At 43.5% G+C, this 17,468-nt stretch overlaps 1 protein-coding gene across 1 annotated transcript in view; it reads right to left on the reverse strand.

Annotated features, from left to right (window-relative positions):
- Nucleotides 1-17,468, reverse strand: part of LOC137437505 (arf-GAP with GTPase, ANK repeat and PH domain-containing protein 1) — a 111,277-nt gene that overhangs the window by 15,589 nt on the left and 78,220 nt on the right. The window contains exons 10-13 of the mRNA XM_068131882.2: nucleotides 8,683-8,784; nucleotides 7,954-8,116; nucleotides 6,196-6,282; nucleotides 5,505-5,636 (exon numbers count right to left, since the gene is read on the reverse strand). Coding sequence (XP_067987983.2) covers nucleotides 5,505-5,636; nucleotides 6,196-6,282; nucleotides 7,954-8,116; nucleotides 8,683-8,784 — 484 coding nt within the window. The remainder of the gene's footprint in view (nucleotides 1-5,504; nucleotides 5,637-6,195; nucleotides 6,283-7,953; nucleotides 8,117-8,682; nucleotides 8,785-17,468) is intronic.

The raw sequence follows: 17,468 nt of genomic DNA on the forward strand, positions 1-17,468 counted from the left end.
TCAGTTTAATGTAGGCAAATTTTAGTTTAATATAGGCCCAAATTAATTTTAGTTTAATGTTTTTTGTGTAATATAGGCAAATTTTAGTTTAACATAGGCCCAAATTAATTTTAGTTTAATGTTTCAGTTTAATGTAGGCAAATTTTAGTTTAATATAGGCCCAAATTAATTTTAGTTTAATGCTTCAGTTTAATGTAGGCAAATTGTAGTTTAATATAGGCCCAAATTAATTTTAATTTAATGTTTTGGTTTACTTTCTTTGTGTAATATAGGGAAATTTCAGTTTAATATAGGCAAACTTTAGTTTAATATAAGCCCAAATTAATTTTAGTTTAATGTCTCAGTTTAAGATAGGCAAATTAGTTTAATATAGGCCCAAACTAATTTTAGTTTAATATAGGCAAATTGTAGTTTAATATCGGCCCAAACTAATTTTAGTTTAATGTTGTAATTTCAATGTTTTTGTTTAACACAGGCAAATTTTAGTTCAATATAGGCAAATTTTCGTTTAATACAGGCCCAAACTAATTTTAGTTTAATGTTTTAATTTCAATGTTTTTGTTTAACATCGGCAAATTTTAGTTCAATATAGGCAAATTTTAGTTTAATACAGGCCCAAACTAATTTTAGTTTAATGTTTTTGTTTAACATAGGCAAATTGTAGTTTAATATCGGCCCAAACTAATTTTAGTTTAATGTTGTAATTTCAATGTTTTTGTTTAACACAGGCAAATTTTAGTTCAATATAGGCAAATTTTCGTTTAATATAGGCCCAAACTAATTTTATTTTAATGTTTCAGTTTAATATAGGCAAATTAGAGTTTAATATAGGCCCAAATTAATTTTAGTTTAATGTTTCAGTTTAATATAGGCAAATTAGAGTTTAATATAGGCCCAAACTAATTTTAGTTTAATATAGGCAAATTGTAGTTTAATATCGGCCCAAACTAATTTTAGTTTAATGTTGTAATTTCAATGTTTTTGTTTAACACAGGCAAATTTTAGTTCAATATAGGCAAATTTTCGTTTAATACAGGCCCAAACTAATTTTAGTTTAATGTTTTAATTTCAATGTTTTTGTTTAACATCGGCAAATTTTAGTTCAATATAGGCAAATTTTAGTTTAATACAGGCCCAAACTAATTTTAGTTTAATGTTTTTGTTTAACATAGGCAAATTGTAGTTTAATATCAGCCCAAACTAATTTTAGTTTAATGTTGTAATTTCAATGTTTTTGTTTAACACAGGCAAATTTTAGTTCAATATAGGCAAATTTTCGTTTAATATAGGCCCAAACTAATTTTATTTTAATGTTTTTGTTTAACATAGGCAAATTTTAGTTTAATATAGGCCCAAACTAATTTTAGTTTAATGTTTTAATTTCAATGTTTTTGTTTAACATCGGCAAATTTTAGTTCAATATAGGCAAATTTTAGTTTAATACAGGCCCAAACTAATTTTAGTTTAATGTTTTTGTTTAACATAGGCAAATTGTAGTTTAATATAGGCCCAAACTAATTTTAGTTTAATGTTTTTGTTTAATAAAGGCAAATTTTAGTTTAATATAGGCCCAAACTATTTTTAGTTTAATGTTGTAATTTCAATGTTTTTGTTTAACACAGGCAAATTTTAGTTCAATATAGGCAAATTTTAGTTTAATATAGGCCCAAACTAATTTTAGTTTAATGTTTTTGTTTAACATAGGTAAATTTTAGTTTAATATAGGCCTAAACTAATTTTAGTTTAATGTTTTAATTTCAATGTTTTTGTTTAACATCGGCAAATTTTAGTTCAATATAGGCAAATTTTAGTTTAATATAGGCCCAAACTAATTTTAGTTTAATATTTTTGTTTAACATAGGCAAATTGTAGTTTAATATAGGCCGAAACTAATTTTAGTTTAATGTTTTTGTTTAATATAGGCAAATTTTAGTTTGATATAGGCCCAAACTAATTTTAGTTTAATGTTTTTGTTTAACATCGGCAAATTTTAGTTTAATATAGGCCCAAACTAATTTTAGTTTAATGTTTTTGTTTAACATAGGCAAATTTTAGTTCAATATCGGCCCAAATTTATTTTAGTTTAATGTTTCAGTTTAATATAGGCAAATTTTAGTTTAATATAGGCCCAAACGAATTTTAGTTTAATGTTTTTGTTTAACATAGGCAAATTTTAGTTTAATATAGGCCCAAACTAATTTTAGTTTAATGTTTTAATTTCAATGTTTTTGTTTAACATAGGCAAATTTTAGTTGAATATCGGCCCAAATTTATTTTAGTTTAATGTTTCAGTATAATACAGGCAAATTTTAGTTTCATGTAGGCCCAAACTCATTTTAGTTTAATATCGGCAAATTGTAGTTTTATATAGACAAATTTTGCTCTAATGTAGCCCCAAATTAATTTTGGTTTTATGTTTTTGTTTAACATAGGCAAATTTTAGTTTAATATAGGCCCAAACTAATTTTAGTTTAATGTTTTTGTTTAACATAGGCAAATTTTAGTTTAATATAGGCCCAAACTAATTTTAGTTTAATGTTTTAATTTCAATGTTTTTGTTTAACATAGGCAAATTTTAGTTCAGTATCGGCCCAAATTTATTTTAGTTTAATGTTTCAGTATAATACAGGCAAATTTTAGTTTCATATAGGCCCAAACTCATTTTAGTTTAATATAGGCAAATTGTAGTTTTATATAGACAAATGTTGCTCTAATGTAGCCCCAAATTAATTTTGGTTTAATGTTTTTGTGTAATATAGGCAAATTTTAGTTCAATATAGGCCCAAACGAATTATAGTTTAATAATTTGGTTTACTGTTTTTGTGTAATACTAGGGCATGCCCGTACGTGGGTGCCCGTTCCTTGCCAAAAAAAAAAAAAAACGCTACCCGTACGCTCTACCCCGCCCGTACGCCCGTAAAAAAAAAAAACAACGCTCTTCGCTTCCGCCCTTCGCTCTGGGAGAAATAATGCGCATAAGAAATCGAGAAATTATTATTTTCTCCGGAAGAAATCGAATTACGAACCGTAATGGCGCACGCGCTTGGCTCGGCTCGCAACAACGCGTTCTGTGATTGGCTGCCGGAAGTGAAGTCTTCACTGTCCGGAAGGTCGCAAATCGCAGTTACGATGAATCGCAAATTAGTTTTATTTAGTTTTAAAACATAGTTTAACGGCAACATAGTTTTCCAACGTGAAATAAATGAATACGCTCTCAAATGTGCCGTCCGAGGCAGAGTCTGTTCGCCACGTTCGGCACACGTGATAGCTCGCTGCTCTCTGATTGGTTGAATCGTTTTTTGGACATAGCTCGGTAACTACTTGTCCGATTAATATGAAACCTTGAAAAGGCACATCCTCGGGTCCCCAGCAATATACCTGGCAAGTTTAAAGTATATCGGACCCGTGGTTGTCGAGAAACAGCGGTCACAGACATACATACATACATACATACATACATACATACATACATACACACAGAGATTACTGGAATTATAGATAGATAGAGAAATTTCAGTTTAATATCGGCGAATTTTAGTTTAATATAGCCCCAAATTAATTTTAGTTTAACGTATTCGTTTAATATAGGCAAATTGTAGTTTAATATCGCCCCAAATTTATTTTAGTTTAATGTTTCAGTTTAATATAGACAAATTTCAGTTTAATATATGCCCAAACTAATTTTAGTTTAATGTTTTGGTTTCCTGTTTTTGTGTAATATAGGGAAATTTCAGTTTAATATAGGCAAACTTTAGTTTAATATAGGCCCAAATTAATTTTAGTTTAATGTTTCAGTTTAATATAGGCACATTTTAGTTCAATATAGGCAAATTTTAGTTTAATATAGGCCCAAACGAATTATAGTTTAATAATTTGGTTCACTGTTTTTGTGTAATATAGGGAAATTTCAGTTTAATATAGGCAAACTTTAGTTTAATATAAGCCCAAATTTATTTTAGTTTAATGTTTCATTTTAATATAGGCAAATTTTAGTTTAATATAGGCCCAAACGAATTATAGTTTAATAATTTGGTTCACTGTTTTTGTGTAATATAGAGAAATTTCAGTTTAATATCGGCGAATTTTAGTTTAATATAGGCCCAAATTAATTTTTGTTTCACGTATTCGTTTAATATAGGCAAATTGTAGTTTCATATCGGCCCAAACGAATTATAGTTTAATAATTTGGTTCACTGTTTTTGTGTAATATAGAGAAATTTCAGTTTAATATCGGCGAATTTTAGTTTAATATAAGCCCAAATTTATTTTCGTTTAATGTTTCAGTTTAATATAGGCACATTTTAGTTCAATATAGGCAAATTTTAGTTTAATATAGGCCCAAACGAATTATAGTTTAATAATTTGGTTCACTGTTTTTGTGTAATATAGAGAAATTTCAGTTTAATATCGGCGAATTTTAGTTTAATATAGGCCCAAATTAATTTTTGTTTCACGTATTCGTTTAATATAGGCAAATTGTAGTTTAATATCGGCCCAAACGAATTATAGTTTAATAATTTGGTTCACTGTTTTTGTGTAATATAGAGAAATTTCAGTTTAATATAGGCAAATTTTAGTTCAATATAGGCAAATTTTAGTTTAATATAGGCCCAAACTAATTTTATTTTAATGTTTTTGTTTAACATAGGCAAATTTTAGTTCAATATAGGCAAATTTTAGTTTAATATAGGCCCCAAACTAATTTTAGTTTAATATAGGCCCCAAACTAATTTTAGTTTAATATAGGCCCCAAACCCCAAACCAGCGGAGAAGGTTTTTTTATAGGCCCCAAACCTTAATTTTTTTTTTTTTATAGGCCCCAAACTAATTTTAGTTTAATATAGGCCCCAAACTAATTTTAGTTTAATGTTTTAATTTCAGTGTTTTTGTTTAACATAGGCAAATTTTAGTTTAATATAGGCCCAAACTAATTTTAGTTTAATGTCTTTGTATAACATAGGCACCCCCGCTCTAGCAGGGAAAATGGCCTTAAAATGCATGTTGTTGTTGTTGTTGTTGTTTAACAAAGGCAAATTTAAGTTTAATATAGGCCCCAAACAAATTTTTATTTCATGTTTAAATTTAATACAGGTAAAATTTAGTTTAAGATAGGCCCCCAACTGATTTTCGTTTAATTTTAATAGCCGCTTTGAATGCATCTGGTCAGGCACGATGCGGGGAGAGGAGAGAGGGGAGAAGGGGAGGGCTAAGAGTTTAGGTATTGAAGTCAAATTTAACATTATGTGGAAATTGCACATGTTTCACATTACAAACTATATTTCACATGTGCATGGACATGTATCGACACATTACGTGAAGTAAATTAATTGTTTCCATGACATAATTTCTGGATTTGATTAATTTCTCGTGCCCATTTTGTAAAACTCTACGTGCAGCATCGAAATGTCCTACATGTATGGCTATGCCTGTGGGTTTCCCATGGGAATACCTATTAGGATCATCATAATCTCCTTTGTTGAAATCCAATGATGAGCATGCTGTACCTGGAGCCAGGGCATCGGGAGTAAAGCTCCTCTTGCGTCGATGATGTTGTTTAGTGCTCTGAGGTGGGCTTGAGGTTTGGCTGGAGCTTGCTGGGTTTGAGCCTGCGGAAGCAAAGTCCTCAATGCTGCTCCCTAAAGAAGAACATGGACAGACAAGGATGGTTATTTTACTTGATCCCTCCTCCTAAATGAATGACGTAACCTCGTGCAGTTTGCCGTGTACTGCAAATTCAAAGGTAATACTTCGACCTGACGCATTCTGAAACTACTGAGTCACATGCCTGTATGGGGGAAATAGTGTCATTATATGACACACAAGAGAGTTATAATACCTTGGTGAAACAGCTCTTGTAGTTTATGCAAAGTGCATAACAAGTATCCTAAGAGTGTCACTGGTACCTTTATTCCAATCCTAAAGCTGAAAATGGGGCTTGAGGTGTTTCCTTTTAAGGTCATCTGGACCCACTCGGTGGGACATAAGAGTGATTATACCAGCAGCGGAGTGGGGTCAGAAAAACAAGATCGGTAGGTCTTGTGGAGGGGAGCACAAGGAAAGCATAGAAGGTCAAATGGTGCATTTCAAACTTTGGAGAATCCTATAGGAACAGTCCTGGTGATGATCCTCCAGAAACAATCCCTCCCTCACCCCCAACCTTCTTCCAGATCCTTGGCTCATTCTTAGCTTTGTTACCTGTTCCAGTATGTGAGGTGGCTCCTTGTTCAGTGCTGGAGACAGAAGAAGGTCGAAGGTCCCGGGTCCCCTTTTCTAATTCACACACTGATAAATGAGAAAGAAATTACGGAGAAGGAAGAACAAGAAAACAACATAAAAGGCCTTAGTATCCAAAACATTATCTGTAATTTAAAAACATCATGATATCATCATGTGTACATTCTTATTGGTCCAAAATCGGGCGTCCATTTTCTACAACATCTGAGATTATTGAGCTAACTCAGTTTTTCTGTGCTGGTGATCGTGATGCTGAGAGTGTAGAAATACACAAGGCATGGCAGAATGTCTCAACTTGGTGTTTGCCTCAAAATATCCTACACACCTAATCTAACCTGCTTTGTGTCCACCTTACCTCCTCATACCCACTACCTAGGGTGTTTACACTCAGTCACCTTACGTGTTTTACTCATGACTACTCCAACATGAATAGTCGTCCATGCTCCACAAGATGGCAAATCATGAGGTGTGGTGAAATATGATGTAATGTCTCGAGCTTGAAGAGGAGGTTCGGTCGGAGGGCCGAGCTTGAGGGACCTTGAGGGAGCTTATATAAGTCCGGACTGTTCGGCGCTGGATCTCGTGGCATTCTGTTACCTTAGTGCCAAGAGACTATCGGGATTAACAGGTACATAATTGCTTGCTTGGGGGGGGGGGGGGGGGGGGAGGCTTGGAGGAGATGTTTGTTTTGATTGCTTCCTTTGTGGTGCTAATGATTGTGCATTATTTTGTGTTGTAGGATGAGTGGAGATACAGTTCAATAAAACCTCATTACTTGAAAGAGGTCTGAGTATTGATTTACAACAGGAGGAAATGGGGAAGAAGGTAAATGGTGAGTTTTGTGGTTTTTCCAAGTTGCCTGGACTGGGCACGTACAAAAGTCGAATGTAAAAAAAACATCCAAACATGAAACAAACACATTACTGTGATTGATGAGAATATGTTCCCAACTTGTTTTTGCGCTTTCTATCGAAATGCGATGCTTAGACGCAATGGAGTGATTTTCTACTGTATTGGGATCTCCTGCACCGAGGCCAAAGCTCAAGGTCGATTGTTCTCGCATTGCAGGCCGGTCGGAGTACTGTTTTTTTTTTTAACCGCCTTTCCTCCGGCCTTGCTCCCACTGCTCTCTCAGCTCTCCGACCATCTCCAGCACCTCCAGGATGTATGCCTTCCACCAATAACTGTCTCTTGGTTGAATTCCCAAAATGAGGACTTTCTGCATATCTCCAATTTTTTTGTACCTCTCCTTAGGTTTTTGTTACCATCTTTCAGAGACTCGTCAATCACACTCTTCCCTCCACAGTTTAAACTTGATGGTGCGCCAACATCTCATATCATCGCTCATCTTTATATGCAAGATGTTCCGCCCTCTTTAAGCATACCTGACCAAACACTTCCTTGCACGTTACTGTTTCTTCCCATCTCCTCTTTCACCTATTAATTTGTTCCTTTTCTTGTTGCATCCACGTGTTACCCCCAATGCCCCACCGTCAGAGCATTGCCTTGTTATCCTCTGTTACCCCACTGTTTATTTCACCGAGATGTTGCAGCCAACACAATAAAAACCAACAGCCGATATTTTGCTGTGATGTTACGTGTAATGAAGCATCTGCTCAGTTGTCACTGCTGTTGTGGACACAGATAAACCAGCCCTTCAATTTGCAAATACACAGCGAATAGCTCCTGGCTGAGATTCACACAAAAGATTGTACTCACCATTGTGTGTACTGTGCCCATCATCGGCAGAAACAGGGCGAGCGGTGAAGCTTGTGCGAGGACTGGTACCAGAAGTGAATGCTCGAGGAGGTCGCTTTCCAGGAATCTTCACGGTGGTGCTCAGCAGGTCTATCGCCTTTCCATTCACATTCTGCATGTATTCCTGTGGTCAACAGTATCGATGTCACCCATGCAGCCCACAATCCACTCGATCATTGGATTGATATGGATGAGCAGATTTGATCATTCAAAATTGGTTTCAATCCAATCATTTGCTTGTCCTACCAAACAGTTGGTACCCCCACTTGTCTATAAGAGATACTGCACTCTATTCCAACATGAAAACAATAGTTTCTTGGGAAAATGTCACAAAAACCTAAACACAAGTAAACCATCTGAATGATTCTGGGTTGCTTTTCAGCGATGTTCATTTGTGACCACACGATAACCACCAATGACTTCCGACAAATGCAATCTTTGAAATGGTGTTTCTTACAAAAAGGGAAGTCAAACGTATCTCAGATCTTGCAGAACAGTATCTTGCAGTATCTCGTTTTACAGTACTTCCGTGAAATAGTAATTGATGAAGCATGTGAAATTGGGTCATGGCCCCGCCTATTCCAGAACCAAAACGGCCTGTTCGACAGTGATGCGGTGACAACTGGGTAAACTCAGACTGCGTGAAAAAACACAGTTCAACATGCGACGAGCCTTGGTAGCAGAGCTTACGTTTATGCGAGGGTGGTAGGTAAGCCGGCCATTCTCGCACAGAGTCACATATTTCTTCTTCCACTCTTTGTTCAATGTGCCACTCCACTTGAGCAAATTTCCCTGCAGAAAAGTCGAGCCCATTAACGGCCGCATTCGCGGTGCAAAGGAGGACTGCAATTAAACAGCATGGCAAGGTAACAATAATATTGATCAATTGCTTAGTGCTTTTCTACAGATGAGTTTGTGGTCCCGTGTTCAAAATTCTTGCCTAATTCAGTCATAGATTGGGGTTGATGCAGTCCTTCTGCAGCAGTAAGGAGGGCAAGCTTGGAGGTTGACAACAAGGGAGCTTTTGCCCACCAGTTTAAGTTGAAAGGATGAGTCTTATATTTTGATCAGAAGGCTCCCACTTTAACCAGCAGTTTCCCATTTTGATCAGTTGAGCTTCTGTTTTGACCAGCAGTATCTGATATTGAGCAGGAGTCTTCCTTTTTGATCAGCAGGGCTCGCGTTATGACCAGCAGTCTCCCGTTTTGACCAGCAGTCTCCCGTTTTGACCAGCAGTCTCCCGTTTTGATCGAGATTCTCCCGTTTTGACCGAGATTCTACTGTTTTGAGCGAGAGTCTCCCGTTTTGAGCGAGAGACTCCCGTTTTGAGCGAGAGTCTCCCGTTTTGACCAGCAGTCGCCCGTTTTGAGCGAGAGTCGCCCGTTTTGACCAGCAGTCCCCCGTTTTGAGCAAGAGTCTCCCGTTTTGAGCAGCAGTCCCCCGTTTTGAGCGAGAGTCTCCCGTTTTGAGCGAGAGTCTCCCGTTTTGAGCAGCAGTCTCCCGTTTTGAGCGAGAGTCGCCCGTTTTGACCAAGATTCTCCTGTTTTGAGCAGCAGTCTCCCGTTTTGAGCAGCAGTCTCCCGTTTTGAGCAAGAGTCTCCCGTTTTGAGCAGCAGTCCCCCGTTTTGAGCGAGAGTCTCCCGTTTTGAGCGAGAGTCTCCCGTTTTGAGCAGCAGTCTCCCGTTTTGACCAGCAGTCCCCCGTTTTGAGCAAGAGTCTCCCGTTTTGAGCAGCAGTCCCCCGTTTTGAGCGAGAGTCTCCCGCTTTGAGCGAGAGTCTCCCGCTTTGAGCGAGAGTCTCCCGTTTTGAGCAGCAGTCTCCCGTTTTGAGCGAGAGTCGCCCGTTTTGACCAAGATTCTCCTGTTTTGAGCAGCAGTCTCCCGTTTTGAGCAGCAGTCTCCCGTTTTGAGCAAGAGTCTCCCGTTTTGAGCAAGAGTCTCCCGTTTTGAGCAAGAGTCTCCCGTTTTGAGCAAGAGTCTCCCGTTTTGAGCAAGAGTCTCCCGTTGTGACCAGCAGTCCCCCGTTTTGAGCGAGAGTCACCCATTTTGACCAGCAGTCCCCCGTTTTGAGCGAGAGTCGCCCGTTTTGACCAGCAGTCCCCCGTTTTGAGCGAGAGTCGCCCGTTTTGACCAGCAGTCCCCCGTTTTGAGCGAGAGTCGCCCGTTTTGACCAGCAGTCTCCCGTTTTGACCAGCAGTCTCCTGTTTTGACCAGCAGTCTCCCGTTTTGACCAGCAGTCTCCCGTTTTGATCAAGATTCTCCCGTTTTGACCGAGATTCTACTGTTTTGAGCGAGAGTCTCCCGTTTTGAGCGAGAGTCTCCCGTTTTGACCAGCAGTCACCCGTTTTGACCAGCAGTCGCCCGTTTTGACCAGCAGTCCCCCGTTTTGAGCGAGAGTCGCCCGTTTTGACCAGCAGTCCCCCGTTTTGAGCAAGATTCTCCCGTTTTGAGCAGCAGTCCCCCGTTTTGAGCGAGAGTCTCCCGTTTTGAGCAGCAGTCTCCCGTTTTGAGCGAGAGTCGCCCGTTTTGACCAAGATTCTCCTGTTTTGAGCAGCAGTCTCCCGTTTTGAGCAAGTCTCCCGTTTTGAGCAAGAGTCTCCCGTTTTGAGCAAGAGTCTCCCGTTTTGAGCAAGAGTCTCCCGTTTTGAGCAAGAGTCTCCCGTTTTGAGCAAGAGTCTCCCGTTTTGAGCAAGAGTCTCCCGTTTTGAGCAAGAGTCTCCCGTTTTGAGCAAGAGTCTCCCGTTTTGAGCAAGAGTCTCCCGTTGTGACCAGCAGTCCCCCGTTTTGAGCGAGAGTCGCTCGTTTTGACCAAGATTCTCCCGTTGTGACCAGCAGTCCCCCGTTTTGAGCGAGAGTCGCCCGTTTTGACCAAGATTCTCCCGTTTTGAGCAAGAGTCTCCCGTTTTGAGCAAGAGTCTCCCGTTTTGAGCAAGAGTCTCCCGTTTTGAGCAAGAGTCTCCCGTTTTGAGCAAGAGTCTCCCGTTTTGAGCAAGAGTCTCCCGTTGTGACCAGCAGTCCCCCGTTTTGAGCGAGAGTCGCTCATTTTGACCAAGATTCTCCCGTTGTGACCAGCAGTCCCCCGTTTTGACCAAGATTCTCCCGTTTTGAGCAGCAGTCTCCCGTTTTGACCAGCAGTCCCCCGTTTTGATCAAGAGTCCCCCGTTTTGATCAAGAGTGTCCCGTTTTGATCGAGAGTCTCCCGTTTTGATCGAGAGTCTCCCGTTTTGATCGAGAGTCTCCCGTTTTGATCGAGAGTCTCCCGTTTTGATCGAGAGTCTCCCGTTTTGATCGAGAGTCTCCCGTTTTGATCGAGAGTCTCCCGTTTTGATCGAGAGTCTCCCGTTTTGATCGAGAGTCCCCCGTTTTGATCGAGAGTCCCCCGTTTTGATCAAGTCTCCCGTTTTGAGCATGAGTCTCCCGTTTTGATCAAGAGTCTCCCGTTTTGAGTGAGAGTCGCCCGTTTTGACCAAGATTCTCCTGTTTTGAGCAGCAGTCTCCCGTTTTGACCAGCAGTCTCCCGTTTTGAGCAAGTCTCCCGTTTTGAGCAAGAGTCTCCCGTTTTGAGCAAGAGTCTCCCGTTGTGACCAGCAGTCCCCCGTTTTGATCGAGAGTCTCCCGTTTTGATCGAGAGTCTCCCGTTTTGATCGAGAGTCCCCCGTTTTGATCAAGAGTCCCCCGTTTTGATCAAGAGTCCCCCGTTTTGATCAAGAGTCCCCCGTTTTGATCGAGTCCCCCGTTTTGATCGAGAGTCCCCCGTTTTGATCAAGAGTCCCCCGTTTTGATCAAGAGTCCCCCGTTTTGATCAAGAGTCCCCCGTTTTGATCAAGAGTCTCCCGTTTTGAGCAAGTCTCCCGTTTTGAGCAAGAGTCTCCCGTTTTGAGCAAGAGTCTCCCGTTTTGAGCAAGAGTCTCCCGTTTTGAGCAAGAGTCTCCCGTTTTGAGCAAGAGTCTCCCGTTTTGAGCAAGAGTCTCCCGTTTTGAGCAAGAGTCTCCCGTTTTGAGCAAGAGTCTCCCGTTTTGAGCAAGAGTCTCCCGTTTTGAGCAAGAGTCTCCCGTTTTGAGCAAGAGTCTCCCGTTGTGACCAGCAGTCCCCCGTTTTGAGCGAGAGTTGCTCATTTTGACCAAGATTCTCCCGTTGTGACCAGCAGTCCCCCGTTTTGAGCGAGAGTCGCCCGTTTTGACCAAGATTCTCCCGTTTTGAGCAAGAGTCTCCCGTTTTGAGCAAGAGTCTCCCGTTTTGAGCAAGAGTCTCCCGTTTTGAGCAAGAGTCTCCCGTTTTGAGCAAGAGTCTCCCGTTTTGAGCAAGAGTCTCCCGTTTTGAGCAAGAGTCTCCCGTTGTGACCAGCAGTCCCCCGTTTTGAGCGAGAGTCGCTCGTTTTGACCAAGATTCTCCCGTTGTGACCAGCAGTCCCCCGTTTTGACCAAGATTCTCCTGTTTTGAGCGAGTCGCCCGTTTTGACCAAGATTCTCCCGTTTTGAGCAGCAGTCTCCCGTTTTGACCAGCAGTCCCCCGTTTTGATCAAGAGTCCCCCGTTTTGATCGAGAGTGTCCCGTTTTGATCGAGAGTCTCCCGTTTTGATCGAGAGTCTCCCGTTTTGATCGAGAGTCTCCCGTTTTGATCGAGAGTCTCCCGTTTTGATCGAGAGTCCCCCGTTTTGATCGAGAGTCCCCCGTTTTGATCAAGTCTCCCGTTTTGAGCATGAGTCTCCCGTTTTGATCAAGAGTCTCCCGTTTTGAGCGAGAGTCGCCCGTTTTGACCAAGATTCTCCTGTTTTGAGCAGCAGTTTCCCGTTTTGAGCAAGAGTCTCCCGTTTTGAGCAAGAGTCTCCCGTTTTGAGCAAGAGTCTCCCGTTTTGAGCAAGAGTCTCCCGTTTTGAGCAAGAGTCTCCCGTTTTGAGCAAGAGTCTCCCGTTTTGAGCAAGAGTCTCCCGTTGTGACCAGCAGTCCCCCGTTTTGAGCGAGAGTCACCCATTTTGACCAGCAGTCCCCCGTTTTGAGCGAGAGTCGCCCGTTTTGACCAGCAGTCCCCCGTTTTGAGTGAGAGTCGCCCGTTTTGACCAGCAGTCCCCCGTTTTGAGCGAGAGTCGCCCGTTTTGACCAGCAGTCTCCCGTTTTGACCAGCAGTCTCCCGTTTTGACCAGCAGTCTCCCGTTTTGACCAGCAGTCTCCCGTTTTGATCGAGATTCTCCCGTTTTGACCGAGATTCTACTGTTTTGAGCGAGAGTCTCCCGTTTTGAGCGAGAGTCTCCCGTTTTGAGCGAGAGTCTCCCGTTTTGACCAGCAGTCACCCGTTTTGACCAGCAGTCGCCCGTTTTGACCAGCAGTCCCCCGTTTTGAGCGAGAGTCGCCCGTTTTGACCAGCAGTCCCCCGTTTTGAGCAAGATTCTCCCGTTTTGAGCAGCAGTCCCCCGTTTTGAGCGAGAGTCTCCCGTTTTGAGCAGCAGTCTCCCGTTTTGAGCGAGAGTCGCCCGTTTTGACCAAGATTCTCCTGTTTTGAGCAGCAGTCTCCCGTTTTGAGCAAGTCTCCCGTTTTGAGCAAGAGTCTCCCGTTTTGAGCAAGAGTCTCCCCTTTTGAGCAAGAGTCTCCCGTTTTGAGCAAGAGTCTCCCGTTTTGAGCAAGAGTCTCCCGTTTTGAGCAAGAGTCTCCCGTTTTGAGCAAGAGTCTCCCGTTTTGAGCAAGAGTCTCCCGTTGTGACCAGCAGTCCCCCGTTTTGAGCGAGAGTCGCTCGTTTTGACCAAGATTCTCCCGTTGTGACCAGCAGTCCCCCGTTTTGAGCGAGAGTCGCCCGTTTTGACCAAGATTCTCCCGTTTTGAGCAAGAGTCTCCCGTTTTGAGCAAGAGTCTCCCGTTTTGAGCAAGAGTCTCCCGTTTTGAGCAAGAGTCTCCCGTTTTGAGCAAGAGTCTCCCGTTTTGAGCAAGAGTCTCCCGTTTTGAGCAAGTCTCCCGTTTTGAGCAAGAGTCTCCCGTTTTGAGCAAGAGTCTCCCGTTGTGACCAGCAGTCCCCCGTTTTGATCAAGAGTCTCCCGTTTTGATCAAGAGTCTCCCGTTTTGATCGAGAGTCCCCCGTTTTGATCAAGAGTCCCCCGTTTTGATCAAGAGTCCCCCGTTTTGATCGAGTCCCCCGTTTTGATCAAGAGTCCCCCGTTTTGATCAAGAGTCCCCCGTTTTGATCAAGAGTCCCCCGTTTTGATCGAGAGTCCCCCGTTTTGATCAAGAGTCTCCCGTTTTGAGCAAGTCTCCCGTTTTGAGCAAGAGTCTCCCGTTTTGAGCAAGAGTCTCCCGTTTTGAGCAAGAGTCTCCCGTTTTGAGCAAGAGTCTCCCGTTTTGAGCAAGAGTCTCCCGTTTTGAGCAAGAGTCTCCCGTTTTGAGCAAGAGTCTCCCGTTTTGAGCAAGAGTCTCCCGTTTTGAGCAAGAGTCTCCCGTTTTGAGCAAGAGTCTCCCGTTTTGAGCAAGAGTCTCCCGTTTTGAGCAAGAGTCTCCCGTTTTGAGCAAGAGTCTCCCGTTGTGACCAGCAGTCCCCCGTTTTGAGCGAGAGTCGCTCGTTTTGACCAAGATTCTCCCGTTGTGACCAGCAGTCCCCCGTTTTGAGCGAGAGTCGCCCGTTTTGAGCAAGAGTCTCCCGTTTTGAGCAAGAGTCTCCCGTTTTGAGCAAGAGTCTCCCGTTTTGAGCAAGAGTCTCCCGTTTTGAGCAAGAGTCTCCCGTTTTGAGCAAGAGTCTCCCGTTTTGAGCAAGAGTCTCCCGTTTTGAGCAAGAGTCTCCCGTTTTGAGCAAGAGTCTCCCGTTTTGAGCAAGAGTCTCCCGTTTTGAGCAAGAGTCTCCCGTTGTGACCAGCAGTCCCCCCGTTTTGAGCGAGAGTCGCTCGTTTTGACCAAGATTCTCCCGTTGTGACCAGCAGTCCCCCGTTTTGACCAAGATTCTCCTGTTTTGAGCGAGTCGCCCGTTTTGACCAAGATTCTCCCGTTTTGAGCAGCAGTCTCCCGTTTTGACCAGCAGTCCCCCGTTTTGATCAAGAGTCCCCCGTTTTGATCGAGAGTGTCCCGTTTTGATCGAGAGTCTCCCGTTTTGATCGAGAGTCTCCCGTTTTGATCGAGAGTCTCCCGTTTTGATCGAGAGTCCCCCGTTTTGATCGAGAGTCCCCCGTTTTGATCAAGTCTCCCGTTTTGAGCATGAGTCTCCCGTTTTGATCAAGAGTCTCCCGTTTTGATCAAGAGTCTCCCGTTTTGAGCGAGAGTCGCCCGTTTTGACCAGCAGTCCCCCGTTTTGAGCAAGATTCTCCCGTTTTGAGCAGCAGTCCCCCGTTTTGAGCGAGAGTCTCCCGTTTTGAGCAGCAGTCTCCCGTTTTGAGCGAGAGTCGCCCGTTTTGACCAAGATTCTCCTGTTTTGAGCAGCAGTCTCCCGTTGTGACCAGCAGTCCCCCGTTTTGATCAAGAGTCTCCCGTTTTGATCGAGAGTCTCCCGTTTTGATCGAGAGTCCCCCGTTTTGATCAAGAGTCCCCCGTTTTGATCAAGAGTCCCCCGTTTTGATCAAGAGTCCCCCGTTTTGATCAAGAGTCCCCCGTTTTGATCAAGAGTCCCCCGTTTTGATCAAGAGTCCCCTGTTTTGATCGAGAGTCCCCCGTTTTGATCAAGAGTCCCCCGTTTTGATCAAGAGTCCCCCGTTTTGATCAAGAGTCCCCCGTTTTGATCAAGAGTCCCCCGTTTTGATCAAGAGTCTCCCGTTTTGAGCGAGTCTCCCGTTTTGAGCGAGAGTCTCCCGTTTTGAGCGAGAGTCTCCCGTTTTGAGCGAGAGTGTCCCGTTTTGAGCGAGAGTCTCCCGTTTTGAGCGGGAGTCTCCCGTTTTGAGCGAGAGTCTCCCGTTTTGAGCGAGAGTCTCCCGTTTTGATCAAGTCCCCCGTTTTGATCAAGAGTCCCCCGTTTTGATCAAGAGTCCCCCGTTTTGATCAAGAGTCCCCCGTTTTGATCAAGAGTCCCCCCGTTTTGATCAAGAGTCCCCCGTTTTGATCAAGAGTCCCCCGTTTTGATCAAGAGTCCCCCGTTTTGATCAAGAGTCCCCCGTTTTGATCAGGAGTCCCCCGTTTTTAGCATGAGTCTCCCGTTTTTAGCATGAGTCTCCCGTTTTGAGCAGGAGTCTCCCGTTTTGAGCAGGAGTCTCCCGTTTTGAGCAGGAGTCTCCCGTTTTGAGCAGGAGTCTCCCGTTTTGAGCAGGAGTCTCCCGTTTTGAGCAGGAGTCTCCGGTTTTGAGCAGGAGTCTCCCGTTTTGACCAGCAGTCTCCCGTTTTGACCAGCAGTCTCCCGTTTTGACCAGCAGTCTCCCGTTTTGACCAGCAGTCTCCCGTTTTGACCAGCAGTCTCCCGTTTTGACCAGCAGTCTCCCGTTTTGACCAGCAGTCTCCCGTTTTGACCAGCAGTCTCCCGTTTTGACCAGCAGTCTCCCGTTTTGACCAGCAGTCTCCCGTTTTGACCAGCAGTCTCCCGTTTTGACCAGCAGTCTCCCGTTTTGACCAGCAGTCTCCCGTTTTGACCAGCAGTCTCCCGTTTTGACCAGCAGTCTCCCGTTTTGACCAGCAGTCTCCCGTTTTGACCAGCAGTCTCCTGTTTTGACCAGCATTCTCCCGTTTTGACCAGCAGTCTCCCGTTTTGACCAGCAGTCTCCCGTTGTGACCAGCAGTCTCACGTTTTGAGCAGGAGTCTCCCGTTTTGAGCAGGAGTCTCCCGTTTTGAGCAGGAGTCTCCCGTTTTGAGCAGGAGTCTCCAGTTTTGAGCAGGAGTCTCCCGTTTTGAGCAGGAGGCTCCCGTTTTGAGCAGGAGTCTTCCGTTTTGAGCATGAGTCTCCCGTTTTGAGCAGGAGTCTCCCGTTTTGAGCAGGAGTCTCCCGTTTTGAGCAGGAGTCTCACGTTTTGAGCAGGAGTCTCCCGTTTTGACCAGCAGTCTCCCGTTTTGACCAGCAGTCTCCCGTTTTGACCAGCAGTCTCCCGTTTTGACCAGCAGTCTCCCGTTTTGACCAGCAGTCTCCCGTTTTGACCAGCAGTCTCCCGTTTTGACCAGGAGTCTCCCGTTTTGACCAGGAGTCTCCCGTTTTGACCAGGAGTCTCCCGTTTTGACCAGCAGTCTCCCCTTGTGACCAGCAGTCTCCCCTTGTGACCAGCAGTCTCCCCTTGTGACCAGCAGTCTCCCGTTTTGAGCAGGAGTCTCCCGTTTTGAGCAGGAGTCTCCCGTTTTGAGCAGGAGTCTCCCGTTTTGACCAGGAGTCTCCCGTTTTGACCAGCAGTCTCCCCTTGTGACCAGCAGTCTCCCCTTGTGACCAGCAGTCTCCCCTTGTGACCAGCAGTCTCCCCTTGTGACCAGCAGTCTCCCGTTTTGAGCAGGAGTCTCCCGTTTTGAGCGAGAGTCTCCCGTTTTGAGCGAGAGTCTCCCGTTTTGAGCGAGAGTCTCCCGTTTTGAGCGAGAGTCTCCCGTTTTGAGCGAGAGTCTCCCGT

Source organism: Myxine glutinosa, chromosome 12 (assembly GCF_964187855.1).
Source record: "Myxine glutinosa chromosome 12, kmMyxGlut1.1, whole genome shotgun sequence".
Lineage (NCBI taxonomy): Eukaryota > Metazoa > Chordata > Myxini > Myxiniformes > Myxinidae > Myxine > Myxine glutinosa.